Source organism: Vitis riparia, chromosome 12 (assembly GCF_004353265.1).
Source record: "Vitis riparia cultivar Riparia Gloire de Montpellier isolate 1030 chromosome 12, EGFV_Vit.rip_1.0, whole genome shotgun sequence".
Lineage (NCBI taxonomy): Eukaryota > Viridiplantae > Streptophyta > Magnoliopsida > Vitales > Vitaceae > Vitis > Vitis riparia.
In genome coordinates, this window is record NC_048442.1 from 20,136,819 (window position 1) to 20,156,411 (window position 19,593).

General features: G+C 32.6%; 2 protein-coding genes across 6 annotated transcripts; one reads left to right on the forward strand and one right to left on the reverse strand.

Moving 5' to 3' along the window:
• The first annotated feature begins 4,066 nt into the window (after window positions 1-4,066).
• LOC117926433 (protein trichome birefringence-like 42) lies at window positions 4,067-6,000 on the forward strand. 2 transcript variants are annotated; one of them, XM_034845532.1, is made up of 5 exons: window positions 4,067-4,311; window positions 4,399-4,649; window positions 4,729-4,903; window positions 5,070-5,254; window positions 5,336-6,000. In XM_034845532.1, exons 1-5 carry the CDS (start codon window positions 4,159-4,161, stop codon window positions 5,814-5,816), a joined length of 1,245 nt encoding a protein of 414 aa, XP_034701423.1. In that variant the 5' UTR covers window positions 4,067-4,158; the 3' UTR covers window positions 5,817-6,000. The 2 variants fall into 2 exon arrangements, with proteins under 2 accessions (XP_034701423.1, XP_034701422.1); XM_034845531.1 differs by having other exon boundaries at window positions 4,069-4,649.
• Window positions 6,001-6,129: 129 nt separating this feature from the next.
• Window positions 6,130-12,081, reverse strand: LOC117926431. 4 transcript variants are annotated; one of them, XM_034845529.1, is made up of 6 exons: window positions 11,961-12,081; window positions 9,803-9,946; window positions 8,697-9,507; window positions 8,508-8,612; window positions 6,802-6,974; window positions 6,130-6,711 (listed from the first exon to the last, which is right to left on the reverse strand). In XM_034845529.1, exons 2-6 carry the CDS (start codon window positions 9,887-9,889, stop codon window positions 6,511-6,513), a joined length of 1,377 nt encoding a protein of 458 aa, XP_034701420.1. In that variant the 5' UTR covers window positions 9,890-9,946; window positions 11,961-12,081; the 3' UTR covers window positions 6,130-6,510. The 4 variants fall into 4 exon arrangements, with proteins under 4 accessions (XP_034701420.1, XP_034701418.1, XP_034701419.1 ...); XM_034845527.1 differs by having other exon boundaries at window positions 6,802-6,977; XM_034845528.1 differs by having other exon boundaries at window positions 6,802-6,977; window positions 9,803-10,013.
• Between the last annotated feature and the right edge of the window lie 7,512 nt (window positions 12,082-19,593).

Sequence of the window (19,593 nt, forward strand, 5' to 3'; positions counted from 1 at the left end):
TCATTTTATCTTATCAAATAAGTAATTATTTACATTTAATAAATCACTTTTATTTCATCCCTTCACTATTTGTTGTATGAATTAATAAAAGTGGTGATTTGTGTAGCATCATTTCATTTAATTTTTATTCCATTCCAGATTTGGAAAAGGATTTTTTTTTTTTTTTTGTGAGTGTTATTAATTTAAATGTGGGTAAGAACCTTTAAAAAAATTGTCTCATCAATTTTTAGGTTAAGGTTTCATCATGTTCATTTTCTCATTAAATTTCAAAAATTAAAATAATTGGAAAAGATAGTTTAAAAAATTTAAACTGTAAATTTCTTAAACAATTTTTTGTTTTTTTTTGGCTGTTTTTTTCAAAAATATGATCGCAAAAGTTAATTTGGCATAAAAACTTAGGTGCATGTATTTGGAAATATTTTTGCTTTATTTCGGTTCTAAAAACAACATCTTGAAATTGAAATTTTGAAATAAAATATTTCATATCAACCAAATTGAAAAACATAGTAGTAAAATTGAAAAAAAAAATAGATAAATCAATCAAAATTAATCATATCAATTTGTCAATTTTCAATAACCATAAAGGTATACTGATTGAGAATTTTAAAGTCTTACCTTATTGATTTGATTTTCAATCATTTAAACCTAACCAATCCGGTCTTAATCAAGCTTGATTTGATTAGGTATTGATTCAAATAAAAATCAACCATGTCACATCAGTTAATTTTTTCTCAAAAAATTAACCCAAAAACATTTTTATAGATGTTCCATTAGTATTTGGATATAAACCAAAAAAATTACTTTCAAAACATTTTTGATAATTTATATATTATACTAAAAAAAATTGAAAAAAAAATCATCTACTAAATAATTGTCTTGAAATCATATTACAAGCTATTCAAAAATTTGTCAATACCAGGAGAAAACACATTTTCAAAACCACTCTCCAAATAATACAATCAAATAAATTTTGCAAAGGTAAGTATAAATTTAGTAAATCAAAGTCAATTACACAAATAGTCAAATACAAATTACCAAGGAAAATATTTAAAATTGTTACCTAAAATAAGTATGAAAAAACAGTAAGAAAATTTTCAAAAATATATTTAGAAAAAATTTTATTAAGGATTTTCATTCAAATATTAATAATTATAATAATTTTTTAGGGTGCTCCTTCGATACGTGTGAAATTTGCAATCTCATCCATTAAATATGTATAATGGAAATTAGTCCATTGGTAAGGATACAAATATACGAATCAAGTATAATAAATTATGGCAAATATAAACAACAATTATCAAAACACAGCATGATACAAAGCAATGAGTTACAAATTAAAAACAAAACAATAAATTAAATCATATACGAGACATTGTTATTGATCATACTTTTTAATATATACTAATACCATATCATAACTAGATACAAATCAAATACAAGTCATATATATTTTAACAAAATGAGTTAATTTCATTCGTTTTTGCTTAGGTTTTAACTAAATCCAATGATCTGAAAATTCATTAAATACCCATCTTATACTCTTTGATTTGTTATTTTCACTTTTCTATCCTTTCGTTCAAAATAAAAAAAATAAAAAAGTATTTTGCTAAACTTCAAAAAGTATTGAAAATAACCCGAAAAATTCTCTAAGTCTTCATATTTGTTAAAATTGTGGAGCTTGTGATTTCAAAGGTGAATTTTAAATTTTTCATATGCCCATGAGAAGTGGGGGGCATGATTAAAGTCAATTCTGCAGTGGCAGCTTTTGGTCTAGTAAACACAACTTCCATGTCCAGAGTCTGATCCACTCCCCACCACCTGCTCATGGTATAACCAACAGTACATCACTCCCATAAAAGACCTTACTCACCTGCATGTGTAAAAAGCAACTTGTCTCATTTTTTACTTTTTACAGACCATGTATTTCCCCATATGTACATATCACCTTTCCTTTGCTGTGGAAAATCTGCAGCCTGCAGCACTAAATCAAACAAGAGAAACTGCAAGGACACTGTGGTCCTCTTGGCTGTTTGTTTCTTCATCATAATTGGAAAGTTTTGCAGAAAACGAGTGTACCCATTACATTAATGGTGCTTGAAAATATGGGAATGTTATCATGGTTATAATCATGCTATCTGCCACCACTCACAGAAATAGCATCAACCCTTCACAGCATCCAAACCCCAGAAATTGAGGACTCATTCTGTGTTGATGAGGGTGATGAGAAGATGAAATCATCATTAGCAAGTAATCCACAACTATAGATAAAAAATGTTCTTAAACCCTTCTCACAGATCAAAGTTTTCAATTGATTGGGTAGGTTACAGAGGAATCTAACAATTTAAGGTCACAAGACTCACAGGCTTCAAAGTTCAAACCATTACTTAATTTCTTATCTTCTCGAGTTTGCTTGAACCTCTCTCACACGCAACAATTATCAGGGCATTAAGGTGGGATGGTGGGGCTTAAAAACATGCTTTTTTAAAAATAAGCAAACTTTAATTGGAGACAATAATATGGAGCTAATAGGGCAAAACCCAACTACCCAAAGGCGGTACCACTGTACCAGACAGTAATGGAAGAATCCAAAGCTTTGAAATCAATCACTGCATGATGGGTACCTTAGTATTATGGAGTAACGTTGAAGGGTTGAGCTCATTTATCATTTGACTAAACTTTGTATTATAATTTTGTTGAAAGGGTCAAGGAACCAAAAATTTAATGCAAAGACTTATTTAGGGGAGCAAGATCCAACGAAAGTGATGTTACCCTAATGTATGGTAAATATATAGTGTCCCGTATTAGCCCACCATTGGTTTATTGTTGGACGATTTGGCGTTCTTTGATTAAAAGAAATAAAATAATTGCATATTTAAAATAATAAACTCCTTAAAATTAGGGTCTTAATCACTTACCAAATTATCAATTCAACTCGAAAGTTTAAATTGTTAGATAATGAAACAAGGACGTCATTCAACTCTAATCGAGTTAAAACCATTTAAATTGTTAAGGAATGGAATATGAACACTTGTTAATTCTAGATGAATTAAAACCATTTAAATTGTTAAGTGGTAGAACAAGAACATCCAATGTTGAATTAAAACCCTAACAAAATGAAAATAATAGAAAGGGCTCGAAAACATTTGAGTGGCAGCCGGTTTCATGTCACAATCAAATATAAAACTCGAAAAGATTAATGTAATTCCAGCTATTCTACCACAACCTGGTTTAAAGATGGATCAATAGAAACCTCCCACATGGGCACTTGAAAGTTGATACGTGGTTAGAGGTCCCAAGTCATTATCAAGTATCAAACGACAGAACTACAATGGATAGTGCAGTTTCTAGCCATCCAAACAGAAAGTCCTCTCCCATACAGTAGAAAATTGAAACTTAATGATCCTAAAGTTGTTTTGGTTGAACTACTGCCCACCAAATGTAGAAAACTTTAAAACTTAAGTGGCTAAGCTTACCTAATCCATCATGTACTAGCTGCTACCCCTGCATCACCACAAAAGGGGTCTGCATACTTTTCAAGTGCATTAGGGATGGTGTTTGTATGACCACAAATGCCCCAGATGTTTCCAAATCTACCCCCAATTCAGTAACCAAACCCCAATAATGCCCTCAAATTTCTAACATTCTGGCCTTTTTCTTGATAATGGTTGGGTTTATTGAAATTAAATGCATCATAAATTCCACAATCACACTTACCAGTGATGCCATTCAATTTGGGTTATGGGGGTCCATGGCAATCATAAACTTAAGTGTTAACTTGATTTTTGGCACGTAATGACAAGGACTTTTGGCCATGAATCATGATGAAGCCTCCTCTCCCATCCCACGTCACGAAGCTCAAGGTCCCAAGTAGAGTAGCCTATAAGAAATATTATATTTGAAGGAAACTAAAAGAATGTTGATTTGTCTGTCTTTTCTTCTTCCTTTTCTGATCCATATTTATTTTCTAGCCTCATTATCTGTATATCATCGTATTTTCTCTGTTCATAAAAAATATGAAAGGGCATTTCAGTCAGTTGACAGCAACAAGGCTCACAATGCTTAGATGATTTATAGTTGGCCTAAACTCCTTCTAAACCCACTTGACAAACTGCAAGTCTCTGCTCAACCCATTGACAGGAAGCAAAAGAAGGCATAGAGATGGACACCACCATCATTGAGAGATGGAAGCTTTGTATATGTGCAAGCTTCATAGGCTGCATCATTCTAGTGCTGTGCCTCAATCAGAGTCGCAACAGCGCCAACCTTTCAGCTCTTCAAAACCCAGCAATATCCATAACATCTTTCAATCAGTTTCCCACCCCAAGCATTGAGTTCTCCAACAGCGCCAACCTTTCAGCTCTTCAAAACCCAGCAATATCCATAACATCTTTCAATCAGTTTCCCACCCCAAGCATTGAGTTCTCTGCAGCATCTACGCTCATTGTGTTCAGGCCGAAAGCAGTGAACCACAACGAAGACAGGTGCAACATCTTCGATGGGCAATGGGTTTACGACTCAAGGGCGAGGCCCTTCTATGAAGGACCCCAGTGTCCATTCCTCAGTGATCAAGTAAGCTGCAGAAGGAACGGGAGATCAGATACTGACTATGAGAAATGGAGTTGGAGAGCAAAAGGCTGTGAGATTCCAAGGTACTTAAGCTGAGAGAAGGTTTATTTTTTAAGTATGTTCTCATTCATATTAGTGTAGTTGACATGGTTGGCTTTTAAGGTTTAATGCCACAGACATGCTGGAGAGGCTTAGAGGGAAGAGAGTGATTATAGTCGGAGACTCCCTCAATAGAAACCAGTGGGAATCGCTTGCTTGCCTTCTTTATTCTGCTGTTCCTCCTTCACGAGCCTATATTGAAACTCGGAGCAGTGTCTACAAGGTCTTCAGAGCAAAGGCAAGGGATCAGTTTGATATAGTACTCGCATGTTTTCTTTTCTTCTACTCCATCTTTTCTCCATGAATATTGGTATTATTCTTCATGGAGCTTCACTTTTTATGTGGACCCATAACCAGTGTTTTAGGAGTTCGAAGCGTTGACAGACTTTTAACTATTGCTACAGGACTACAACTGTTCCGTGGAGTTCTACTGGAGCCCATTTCTAGTGCAGCTAGATGTCAAAAAGGAAAATGGCACTAGAGTACTGAGGCTTGATAAACTTTCAAGCTCAGCCCGGCTGTGGCGAGGCGCGGACATTATGGTGTTCAACACTGGGCACTGGTGGGCGCATCAAGGAAAGTTGAGAGCGTAAGTTTGCTGGGTATAATGTGAATTATAACGACAATGTGAGTAGTTCATGAATAGGATTTTGATGAGAGAAATTTGCAGGTGGGACTTGTTTCAATACAGGGGAAAATTGGTGGAGGAAATGGAGATAGAATCAGCATTAGATATAGCCATGAAGACCTGGGCACGTTGGATCAGGCATAAATTGGATAGGAATAAAACAAGAGTATTCTTCCGGAGCATTTCACCCTCCCACACCGGGAAGCAATGCTACAATGAAACTCAGCCCATCTTGGATGAATCCGATGCAGCATCATTCCCCAAGTCCCTGACTGAGATCATTGAGGGAACAATCAAAGCAATGAAAAACCCAGTGCGATACTTGAACATCACCAATCTATCTGAGTACCGAAGAGATGCCCATCCATCAATCTATTCCAGAAAGCAAGAGGAGCGACAACAGCGAAAAGAGTTTCATCCTGATTGTAGCCACTGGTGCCTGCCAGGGCTGCCGGATACATGGAACGGTCTATTGTATGCATCCTTGGTGTTTGACACCTCAGGACACATTTCTGATTCTTGACAGACTGTTTGGTCTTTTTCCAGTGACCCTTTGAGCAGGTGTTAGTTTCTTTCTACTTAAATAACTGTAATTATGGTAGAGGGTAAGATCATAAGACGTGTTGATTCAGAAAACATGTCCCAGGCTGAAAAATGTGTTCAAATTACACTATTTACTCCCTTATATTTATGGGGGCCTTTGCCAACAATGTACCACCCTAAAATTTCCTGCACGAATTTCCATTAAAATTTAAATGAAGGTGAAAATATGCAAAAAAAGATATTCATTATTAGCTAGCTCAAGAGGAATAAGCACTAAATCATATATCCAGGCATACGATAAAATGAAGTTGAAATAGAAGATGGAACTGTCACTTGTATGTAGTGTGTGTAAACGCAGTAATAGAACTGAACACCCCTCCACACAGAGGACAATGCAATTTATAAATTATTTGCTAGTTTCATAGCTAGAGATGGTGGGTTTGGTTTCTTTCTTAACCATTTTATCACTGTACTCTTAACGTTATATAGGATAACTTAGGCTGCCATTATTAATGACCAGGCCCATCTTCTCTAATGTTCTATTGGATGGGGCAAACTTTGCCTGCTATTATTAATGCCCCAGCCCAGCTTCTCCAAGAACTTCAACTGCAGTAGCTGCAGTAGCATATTGTCTAAGATAAGTTATTTACAGTAAGCTTGTGATGGTGGGGTATTTAGAGAAGCTCCCACTCAGATTGGCAGAAATCATCATCTGGAGATGTTCTTTTGTCTGAGTCTGTACTAGGACTTGGTGTCAAACTCTCAGCACCAGGCTGGTTGGATTCTGAATCAATGACTCTATGCCAGACAGCAAGCCGCTCATACTCCTTTCTGGCTAATCTCCTCTTTGAATAAAAAGCATTACGAAGCTTTTTCTGAAAACGAATGATATTCAGTTAATGACACCGTTAATTGGGGGGAGGGAGAGAGAGAGAGAGAGAGAGAGAGAGAGAGAGAGAGAGCACCTTGACAAGCCAGACTTTGCCTTCCCTGTGAGAAACAACATGAAGTTCGTCACCATCCACCATAACACACGCATCCTCAAGCTTCATCTTATCAAGCAAGTCTTTGGTGGTTTCAATTCCTTGCTCAATAACATCATTGATCTCAATAGCATCTATATTCCAGCCATCTGATCCTTTTGCAAAATTTTACTTACATCAGTGCATATAAAAATTATGGTACTTCTGGATGAAGATAAATGCTGTATTTAAATATATAGGACAATGTGTAAAACTTAACAATCTGCTTATCAACAACACAAGTGTATTGTTCTTGATATCAGTAAATACATCTCTGATCACCCTGTAAAATTTATCCGACTTAATAAACATAACCAAGGATTAAAAATATACAACATTACAAAGAATTGCATGCAGTACCAATATGCATATATGAACAGCATCACCGATATGGATGAGAGAGAGTGTCTGAGAATTTAACAAAATGCAAATACTAGGACCAGTACAGATTGAAAGAAAAAAAGTTGATAATGCTTATGAGAAGCATTTACATACGCTAAACTTCAGGCATTCCCTGGAATAAACTCATTCAATTGCTTTATGTCTTTGTAGGACATTCAAAGGATTCATCCCCGGTCTGAGTGTTTCATTTGCAAGTCTAAACATTTTCAGATTTTTTTTTTCTTTTATTGGACTTACTATTTTTTCCTCGCTTGTAAGCATGGAGGGGAAAAATTGCATTGAAGTATACCCAAAGGGGACTCAATGAACAGAGGAAGTACAACCGATGGTAACAGCTTCATCTGTTGAGATACTCCAATCACAAGATGGTATAGTACTTTCAAACACTATGATCAAAAGATTCAATTCTAAAGAACGTTCAAGCATTGTCCTTAATCATGAGCCAACAACACTTGAAATGATTCCCACACCATTTGTTAGGTGTAATATAAGCTTCTATAAAGCTGCTAGGGGAAGTTCTATTTGATCCCAAGCAACCGGTTAATTCTCATGCAATCGTATAATGATTGTCCAACTTTTCATAAAGAAGAATACAAAAATATCTCATGATTTCAGCCAGTATTGAAAGCCAAGAATGAAATCGATGGCCAATTTAAAGAAAATGATGCATTTATTAAAGACAATGTATGATTTGAGGTTCTATGAAACAAAATTAAGCTGTCAGATAATTTAAAATTTTCTGCATAATAATGTGCATGGTGTCCTTTTAAAGTTCTGAAAATCTCAAACAACATTGGTTGACCAACCATAAAAACATAGGAATTTAAAGAACCACCATGCAAAATCTACATCTTTATGTGAACAAAAATACCATTGACAAACATGAAAAATGCGGCAAGAAGTTATCTCACATGGGAAAAAACCATAAAGGCAACTAAAGCAGCAAGAAAAATCACATCACTATTCTACTGCTTGTTGAGAAAGCAAAATTTGATAAATTGATTTTTTAAAAATAGAATGAAATAATCTGTACTTCTCCAATATTGAAAAAATAAATAATTGACTTCAGCTATTTACCATAACAAGCCTTTTTTTTCCCCAAAAAGCAGGTCATAAGCATCATTCACTATTTTTACGCATGATTGCCCAACAGGATCACAATATAGCAATCTTAACAAGCTTATACTTCCAATCACATTAATAAAAAGAAATGGAAATTTAACATTCATTCAAATGAGATAGAACACCTGAATGGGACAAAAGGTCCTCCTTTTCTGCAGTTTCATTGTGTTGAATATCCCTGAAGGACCCAATCAGAGAACCCACCCCATTGTCCATGGGGATGTTTCCAGCTGTTAATGCAGTGAGTCAGGAGAAGGATGGAGAAAGTGAGGCAAAAAGAAATAGAAAATGACAAGGACTGAGGAAATGGTCACCATTTAATTCTGATGATAAGCCACCTCTGGAAGAAAACACCATCTCCCTCCCTTCCTTCCCAATGGATTCAACTAAAGGAACTGATGGAAGATCAACTGAAATAGCAGTCACATCAGCAATCTCATTACAAATTGCTCCTTCCAAGTTGCACTCTGTAATCTCAACTGAAGCTGGGGGCGAAGTTATAGCCATCTGATTACACTTGTTTTCACAATTTTCATTCAGGGATGATGGCAGTCTGCTTACATCACCTGACATAGGAGTGATTACCCCTGACACCTCAATTGGAAACTGACTCACCTTTACAGGATTTCGTTTGATACCAGCATCTAGATTCTTGCACATGACCCCATCATCATTTTGCACCAAATGCAAGTCAGAGCATGCCCCTCTAACTGAATTCCCAGAATATGATTGGAATAAGTTATTTACACCATGCAGCCCAGTGAAAGATGATTTGTGCTCCACATCCTCATTTAGATCAGCAATTTCAGAATGCTCGGTCAATCGATCAATATCAAACTTTATGAATTCCTCCTTGATGCTAACTTTTGCCTCTTCCTTGATGCCAACTTTTGCCTCTTCCTTGATACCAACTTTTGCCTCTTCCTTGATACCAACTTTTGGCTTTTTACACAACTTGACATTATCATGTTGGTCCAGGGACAGGTTAGAATCTGTCACTTCCAAAGAATCAGGAAGCAGCAAATCTTGCACAATTTCTGAACAGAACTTTTTAACACTTTCACCAACTGTTTCCACCTGATCTTCAACATACTTAACATGATTTTCAAAGTATTTAACAGTGTCCTGTCCACGAAAATCAAATTGTAAGTTACAAAAGTTTCCACCTTGATAAGAGCTTATGAACAGGGAGTAATAAAATAAGTCGGCCAACTAAACAGATAAATGATAATGGAACTAATCTGTCATGTCAGAGGAACCTACAATCCTCCCTGAATGGGAAGTTTAAGGGACTGAGTCTTCAAAAACCCCTTAGCAACTTAAAAGGAATATGGTGAGAACCCATACTACAGGTTACAGTTTAAGTTATCTATGAATAAGGCATTTACATAATTTTTTTTTTTATCACTAAAAAGCATACCTGATACATAATATCTTCCACTTCCAAGCAAATAGTTTCAAACTTCTGGTACATATTCCCAACCCAGGTTATACCTTTGAAATCCATAGTGACTATAAACTGCTTTTGTGAGAATTCTTCCTACTCCAAGAAAGTGCTATTCATCTGCAGAAGTTCCAAAAAATTCAGTCATGAACAAATTTGCACTCCGCTGTTTCACTAAAAGATCCTCCTAGTAAGAGAAAGAAGCATCAACAATTTAACCAAGGTTACACAGTAGCTCAAAAAGGATTCTTAAAATCTCATCATATTCAGATACAGCAATTATGTTCATACAGTGACAACCCACACATGATAGACAAGTAAGAACAATATGTAGAAATGCTCAAGAGGCATAGCTGGCCAACCAAATTGCCAACCTAAAAAGGCAATTGCTAAAGCGGTGAATTAAACAAGCAAGGTCTGATATCATTTATATCATAAGGATACTTTAATTTGAAATCTGACAGGATATCTTTGCTTAGATAGGACTAAATTTAGAGAAATTCTTTTCTTGTATCTGCAGATAGTTGTGGTTACAACCACAAGTACAGTAAAACACAGTGCCAACCCAGAATACCAAACTCAAGAACCATGTTGATAAAAATATCAGATAATCAAGGATTGGGTAACCAGCTTTAACCCACTTACTCCAATACCTCCCATGATTGCATCCAATGAAACCAGCATGGGTCCAACTATCTTTATACCCCTCAAAATCCAGAAACAAGAAACAAAAAATTCCATCCAAATTGAAAAATCCTCTAGCATGGTCTCAATTCCCCATGCAAATAGTTTCTGAGATGAACAAATGTACAAGATTGTGCAACCTACAAATCATGCAAAACCTCCCCTACATTAAAATATATAATAAAAACCTAGCATTGACCAACTCAAGAGGCTACACAATGACATACAAAACAAGAAAGACATTTTTCAAGGGCACCAAATGTGTGTCAAGATACATTTAACTACTCCACAGTTGGTCTAAGATTGAGAAAACACCTGAGGTTTACAAATGAGACTTTGACACATAAGTTTAGATGCTTGATGCATTCGCAGCAGTAGCACTGCTCCACAATTGGCCTTAGAGTGACGAAATACTCAAGCTTTACGAGTGAATACAGAGACATAGACTCAAGGTTTACAAGGGAACACTAACATATATACTTGAGGTTTTTTTTTTTTTTTTTTTTGATAAGTGTAAGTATATTAGAATAAAAAAGGAGTATACACAATGTATACAGAGCAACCAAAAACCCAAAAGAAGTGCGGGAATACAAAAACCATAAGCCGTGCCCTACAAAGAGCTTATCCATATATACTTGAGGTTTACAAGTGAGACACTGAGAAAAATTGCAGGGCAATCTGAATGCATATGCATATGCATATGTGAGGCTATCTGAATGCATTTGAATGTGTGGAGGCATTCAATAGCCTCCCATTCCTAGAAGAAGAAGAAGAAAAAGAATTTGACAGCCTCACTTTTTCATGAACAAAAGAACTGCCGAGCTCTAGAGCTTAATGATCCTGACTCCTAATCCATTATATACATAAGAACTGCTAAGTCCTAGAGCTCAATGATCCTCACTCTTGATCCATAAAAAAGGAGCAAAAGGTAAAATTTTCAGGGAGAAATTAAAAAGAAAAAAGAAAGCACAGACCCAGGGAAAAGGAAACACGTTTTTCCCACTAATCAACCTCTCAAAACCCAAATTCCCAATTGGGTCGACTTGGCTAAACCTATAACGCAATTAAAAATGTATGTCAAACTCTTCAAACCCTTCAAGTAGTTGATCGAATATAACCTATAAACTAAACAAATTCACCCCAAACTCCAGGGATTTTACAAACACCCAAGTAACCAAACACGGAAACAGACATGCCAGCACTAGCTTTTTCAACCACTCATTTACTCAATCATCAAGATTATCACAATAGGAACAGTTTAAGAACAAAAAGAATACCTTTTCATCATTCCTAAATTTCATGAAAAAGATATTAAATTGTTGATCAAACACTGGACAGAGGCAGATAAGACGAAAGAATCAAAAACCCATCATAAATCATTGAAAAACTATTACAACAACCGTGGCAAATTTTGAATTTTTTGTGCAGAATATGAAGATGAGGCGCTTACCAGTGTACCCAGAAGCCACAATTTTGAAAACGAGAGGATCATAAAAAGACCCAACTTGGGTTAGCTTTGGAAAGAAATAAAAAAAAAAAGACCCAAAAGGAAACAAACCAGGAAAGCCAGAAGCACTGAGATTATAGAGACCCATATACACAACTCTCTTCTGGTGGTAGGTTGACACGTGCGATACAACACGTGTGGCAACGAGGATAGCAGAACTCTAACTTCACAAGCCTGTGACGGCTGTGACGATGGAGGAGGTGTGGTTGGGTACAACTCATATCGTTGAGGTCCAGCTCCAATTCTTCCAACGATGCATGGATCACGGTCGATCATATATGCCAGTACGGATGTCAATTTCCAATTCACTAAATTGATGGCTATGAATTTGCCACATCATCAAATAAAAAAATTCACGCTGTAATTCATTCACCCATTGTTAAATTCTTTAAATTCCTTTGCTTTCTAATTACTTATTTCCAAAACCAACATTCATCTGTTTTTATTTCTAATTTCCTGAATTCCTAAATTATTTACTTCTAAATTTATCGAAAAAAATAAAATAAAAGTATCAAATTTTAGCAAATTTTGACACATATTTTTATTCAATAATTTATTAAAAAAGTGTTTGATAAAACTTAATAGTTATTATTTAATGATTTAAATTGATTTTAGGTTAAATTATATTTACTTAAAAAATTTTACTACTTAAGGTTGTTTTATAAAATAAATTTAAAATTTATTATAAATCATCAAATTGACATATTTATTCTCATAAATTATAATTTAAAAGAAATCATGAAGATAATTAGAACAAATAAAGGTAAAAATATAAAATGAAGATAGTGAAGTTATTAAGTTGAATTATTAAATACAATTTATGTATTACGTAAAATATATTATTTTAGTTGAATTTCATATATTAATTTAATTATTTTATACGAAAATGAGTCATATCCAAATAAAAAATAAAAAAATAAAAAGTAAGAGAGAAGGATCTAATATGACTTGCATTGACCTTATTCATTTAATTAACATCTAATGCATGGATGATTGGATGGGCCCACCACCTTTCCCACTCAATTATCAAATTCTGATTTTCTTTTTCTTTAATCACGGATTAATTCAATATATTAATATTGGAATTAAGAAAGATATTTAAATATGAAATAATAATGCTGGTAGCACTAATAAAATATTATGTATTTCAAAAAAAAAATTTAATAACTTAAATATGAAACCAAGAGGGGAAAATGAACAAAATTGATATATTGTGGGTTCCTACTTCCTATCTCAATTGTCCAAATTTATGATAAAGTTTAAATAAGAGTGGAAACAAAATTTGGCACACATCACCTCTTAATCTTATCTTTTTGTAATGTCCCTACTCCATATTTATGGCATTATATATATATATATATATATATATATATATATATTGGAAAAATGAAAAATCATGATGTTAAATGAAATGATGGTTGATTCATGATCGAGACTAATTAATGGTATAGAGGATTAGGTTCAATAAAACATCTACAGGGTTTTAAATTCTTAAAAATTTAAAAACTTAAAATTATAATAATGGTTAAAAAGATTAAATTAAGAATTTGTTTGATAATTATTTTTTAGAATAATTTTCTGTTATTCAAAAAAAAACACGTTGACAACCAAAAAGGTTTTTCGTTTTTAAAAACAAAAAATACGGTATTTTCATAAAACATTTAAAATAATATTTTCTGTTGTTTTCACTAATTTTACAAGAATTGTTTTAAAAATTAATTATACAAACACATAGAATTAATTAAAAATAAAATAATAGACATAAAAATTATTTTTATAACATATTTAAAAATATTTAAAACAGATTAAAAATATTTTAAATGAAAACACACTTTTAATATTATAAAACAGTTTTTAAAAATTATTTTTCAGAACCGTTTTTTAAAACAATCCCTTACATTTCTAGTACTTTCTTTTTGCAACACTTTTAATCAACAAACCATTATAAAACGGTTTTCAAAAATAGTTCTCAAAAACTATTTTTCAGAATTGTTTTTAAAAACAAACCCCCCGATTTTTGCAACACTTTGAGATATGATTGATTGAAGAATTATTTATTTTAAATAAATTGAAAGAAAATCACAATCCTTGGCAACCACTCCGGTTTTCAATATTTAAAACAATTTTTCATAAATAAGACTTAACAGAAATACAACACATTTAGGGTGTGTTTGGTACGTTGAAATAGGAAATGGAAATGAATATTTTGTTACCATTCCTATTTCTTAGTGGATAGAAATGAATTTGATGATTCAATTTATAGCATTTGGATAAACTTAGGAATACAAGATTGGAATGATTATTTGTTTCCATTTCAATGTTTGATAATAATAGGAATGGAAATGAAAAAGAAATAAATTTACAATAATATCTTTACATATAATTTAAAATAATTTTTTTAAAAAATAAATTTTGAGAGTTTTTTTGTTATTAAATAATAAGACTAAAAAATATATATATACTCAATAAATAAAAAAATAACCATAAAAAATCATATAACCCTAATGTACAAATATTCAATTATTATTTTTATTAAAAATTTGAATAATTTATCATGCTTAAGTAGTTATAAAATTATATTTTACCAAAAAAAAAATAATGTATATATATATATATATATATTAAATTCTCAAAGCTAGCAAATGTTTTTCCTATTTCCAAAAGAGTAAATAAAAGAATTCAAATTTCATTCTAATTTTCAATAAGTATCATATCCGATAAAATCCATAACCTTAAAAAATTTAAATATTGGTTTTTTCTTTTATCAAAATTTAAAATAATTTGTCATGCAAAAAAAGCTATAGAATTATATTTTACAAAGAAAAAAAAAGGAGAAAAAAATATAAGAACACATAAATTGTCAAAGTTTAACAAAAGTTTCTCCATTTAAATTGAACAAAAGTTTGACTTTCATCGGGTCATTCATAATAATTTGACTTAACTTCAATATGTCCAACCTATTAAGATTAGGAAGTTTCTCCAATTCACCAACCACTCTATTTTCCCTTTCCTCTTGAGTGAAGTTACCAACAAGGCTCTCTAATGTATTACATGTTCTTGTCATCACATTAATTAAAGTTGTGTCATCATTCTTTGCTCTTTTCCTACGAGATTGTGATGAACATTCCATTCTACTTGGAGTGGATGCAACTGTATTAGTATGAGAGGCATCGACTTCAGCTTCTAAGTCATCAACTCCAATGTCATTGTTTGCTTCACCTTGATCTAACTCTTCCAAAATATCAGCAGCTAACATTGCTCCTTTTCCATTAGCACGATTTTTACCAAAAACAAGACTTAGATCATCAAAATGTGGAAATGGTTTGAGACTCAAACCATTAGCATCTTTATGCCCCTATAAAATATACAAAAAATGATTAGCATATTTAAAATAAAAGTTACTAACTTAAAGAAATATTAATCTCATGCCACATTGGTTTGAAGACAAGATAAATGATTAAGAATATATATCATTTCTTTCCTTTGATGAAATGAATTATAGAATAAGGTCTATTTGAATTTTTATGATCACTTCCAACTATAACTCCTAATTATTTTCCTAAAAGCATCAATGGTAGATACTCAAAAAGAAAGAATATATCATGCATTAAAATGTAATTCATATAAAATACATAATATATTGAAAGCAAAAGAATATATCAATGTATCAAATAAATTAATAAGATGTTGTGGAATAAAAATACAAGATAGGAAGTATTATAAATATATTTACCTTGACCCAACCTTCAAATACATCTTAATCACATAAAACCATTTTCTTTGCATTGTCCCAAGAAAACCCGCTACCATGGGTTAACATATCCATTATGGCATTGAATTGTTTTTTTAAAGTCTTCACACGCGATTCAATATGTGGACTTGCTTTAAGTCTACTGTTTGGAAGCTTTTCCTCTAACATCTTCTCCACTTGTTAAAATGCTCCTAGTTTAAACACACTATCATATTTTACCTTCCCTGAAACACACAACTCAACAAGACACTCAACCAATTTTTCATCCTCACTGGAGTCCACACTCGTTTATTTCTTCCATGCCCCTTATTTGACCACTTGATGTAGAATCCATCCTATGTTTCAAAAATATCAAATTATATAACTATATTTTAAGAACAAATATAATATGAAGACAATTATAATAAACACATGTCTAACTATATCTCAAATTTAACTATAGAAAAACATTATCAAATTCAATTCAAACTAGTTCATCATGTAATGATCCATACAAACCATTCAAAATTTGCAAATGATAAGTCTAAAACATCAAACATAATTTTTCTCCTAAAATAAATACATACTATAATGTCCTCCATTCATTAAACATTTGAATTGCTAAATTTCTTCGCCAAGCGCTCCATTGATCCGATGGTTCAATTGTAGTTATTGGTTCACCTACAACTTGGTGGTCTTGCACATCCAACTCTTGTTCCAATGGGTCCATAGGCATCTCTCTTTTAATGAGATTATTAATAAGACAACAAGCAAGAATGATTTTGCATTGTGTCTTTATTGGATAGAAACAAAGGCTCCTAAGTATAGCCCAACGTAGTTTAAGCAAACCAAAACATCTCTTGATAACATTTCTTGTTGCAGAATGCTTCATGTTGAAAAACTCTTCATGGGTTATTGGCATGTGTTCCTCTCTCCAATCATTGAGATGATATCTTTGCCCTCTATATGGGGCAAGAAACCCTTTTCCATTTGTATAGCCAGCATCAACAAGATAGTAATAACCTAAAATGAATATTCCAAAACATATTTTAAAAAATATATCATATATTAAAAAGAAATCAATTGTTTCTAAAAACCACATATTTACCATGTGGAACGTCAATCCATTTCTCCTACTAACTGCATCTCAAAGCACTCAAGAATCAGAGGTCGATCTCTCCCAACTTGGCAATACATAAATAAACTGCATGTCTTGAGAACAAACACCTAAGACATTTGTTGCAATTTCATTCTTCCTTGTTCGATATCTAAGCTTGTCTCCCTCAGGTACATTCACTCTAATGTACGTTCCATCTAAAGCTCCTAAACAATTTTATTTAAATAAAAACATTAGTTTTGCTATAATATGAATTAATTAAGCCTATATAAACTTAATTTATAATTTATATACCTTAAACCATTTCCATCTCTCATCTGTGAAGTTCTCAAAGACTGGTTCCAGTTTTTCAAGTAATACTCCTTGTAGGCGAATGACCACATTCAATACTGCATTGAAATGTCTACTAACAGTTTCTCCAGACCTTAAAAATCGAAATTTTATTACTCGATTCTTTACATGATGTGCAAGAATAATGCAACCATTTCTTCTACATCAACATATTTTGAATCATTTAGTTTACCAATAGTACAAAGCGTAGAACATAATGTGGTGAAAGCATGTCTATCCATCCTAAGTTGCTCCATACATGCTATATCACTCCCATAAATCAATCGACTAAGATTTTCAACTCGTAAAAATTCTCTATTTGCAGGTCTTTCCATCAATGTTCGCCTCTAATAACGTTTCCTTGTAGCCGTACAAAGTGCAATAAGCATATTAAGTATGTTCACTATAATATATAGAATCAAGATAAGTTGTTCTCTTCTTTCAATCTCAATGAGGTCCATGGCTGTGCAAGAGTCCTAATCATAAAGGAGGGAAAAAAAAGCATTCTGTGTTTTTAATAGGAACAAAAAAAGATTAAATATTCTATTTTTAACCTCATTATTAATTTTCTATAAGCAAAGAAAAATTAATATATGCAAATTCATTTGTACCAAACTAATACTAATTTTCATACCTTTTAATAAAATTAGTAGCTTAACAGAATCAAAAAACTAATTTAAATATAAAAAGGCACTAGGTTTAAGGTAAGGATGTGATGCTTTAGCAATATCCTTCTAATGCAAGTGGGGCACATACAAATAGGCCAAATTTATCATTACAATACTCTTGCATGGGAAATCTAGCAAAAATTAAATTAATCTGTTGAACATAACCATCTGTTCTATTGACATTTTTGTACATGGTCATAGTATGTTAAACAGCTCTAAACACACACTGCAAATGGATCAAATCATCAAATGCAAGATCCACACTACCACAAATTTTAACTGCCATGAGTTGACAATTTTCTTGTAAGAATTTTTTATTTTTTAAACATAAATAAAATTAGAATCTTTCGCTTTATGATGCTTCAATTTTTCAAAAGTTAAGTTTAAATTGTCTTCATCAATTCAATTAAACAAAAACTATAAATCACACGAACATAAGACATGCATTGTTGCAAATTTTATATTTTCTTCAAACTTCCCTCCATTTTCTCAGCAACCAAACTGGGGATTAGGCAATATCCTCATGTTCTAGTCAGTTCAATGAAACAAAAACTTTCAACATCACAAATAAAAACACCCAAGAATAAAATTTTTAGTTTTTCTTCTAAATTTCAACCATTTTCTGGGCAACCAAATGGAGAATTAGGCCATATTCTCCTTTCTCCTATCATATGGCAAGCACAAAACACTTGAGATTGAAAATTTTAACTTTCGTTTATGCGCTTTTTCCTTATCCTCCTAAGTCCTCTCGGCATGCAACATAGCTTTAGGCAATATTCTCATGTATGAAACAAAAATTTCCAATATCACAAACACGTGAAATCCAAAAGTTTTGTTTCTGTTTGTTTTTTTCTTTTTCTTTTTTTCCTAACCATTTCAATTTTCCTCCACAGTCTTCATTCATGTATGAAACAAAAATTTCAATATCGCAAACACATGAAATCAAAAAATCTTTTTCCAACCATTTCAATTTTCCTCTCCAATTTCCATTAATACAAGATATAGAAACATCAAATACAAGATCCACAAATACAAGATTCCAAACACAAATCTATAAAATAAAAAAATAAAATAAAATAAAAAATAAAAACAATCAATTTATAGAGAAGAAAAAAGACAAAAAAAGAAGTAGAAGAAGAAAGAGAGAAGAAGGTAAACCTAATCGGAGATATAGAGGGGACTTTTCAGAACCTAGTTGCAACGAACAATGACGAATCATGGATCCAACAATCAAAATGAACATCCAAAACCCTAGAAATTATAAATTGATTTTTTTCTAAATGTCATAGAAGGTTTGATTGATTCAGTTTGGGAGAATCACTTGTCATAGAAAAGTGGATGATGAATGGATCTCTAGCTTTGCAAAGAAGATAAATATCGGGCTTGAAGAATGAGATAAGAGAGTAAAATAATAAATTTAGGTTATTTTATATTATCAAATGGGTTTAATTAATCAGAATACCACCTACTTTTGATGAATTCAAATCCGACTTATAAGATGGATTTGATTCCTGCCTGAATAATTTTTTATTCCATTTCTGTCTTCTTAACATTTATTCAAACATAGGAATAAGGGAGAAAATGAATGAGATGTCTATCCTCACTCCCTACTCCCGTGTACCACACACCCCCTTAATTTCAATATAATTAGTGCAGTATGAGAAATTGTTTGAAGAAGTGAGGTGGTAAGTTTTCCTTATCCTCTGTAGCAGCACATTAGAGCTCATTGTA

Bases quoted from the DNA above. Each gene is read 5' to 3' on its own strand.
- LOC117926433 (XM_034845531.1), top strand. From the start codon at position 4,159: ATGGACACCACCATCATTGAGAGATGGAAGCTTTGTATATGTGCAAGC. The intron at 4,650-4,728 runs GTACTTAAGCTG...TTGGCTTTTAAG, and splicing joins AAAGGCTGTGAGATTCCAAG to GTTTAATGCCACAGACATGC. The intron at 5,255-5,335 runs GTAAGTTTGCTG...AGAAATTTGCAG, and splicing joins CATCAAGGAAAGTTGAGAGC to GTGGGACTTGTTTCAATACA.
- LOC117926431 (XM_034845527.1), bottom strand. From the start codon at position 9,889: ATGGATTTCAAAGGTATAACCTGGGTTGGGAATATGTACCAGAAGTTT. The intron at 9,508-9,802 runs GTATGCTTTTTA...TTTCGTGGACAG, and splicing joins TGGAAGATATTATGTATCAG to GACACTGTTAAATACTTTGA. The intron at 6,712-6,801 runs GTGCTCTCTCTC...ATTCGTTTTCAG, and splicing joins GCAAAGTCTGGCTTGTCAAG to AAAAAGCTTCGTAATGCTTT.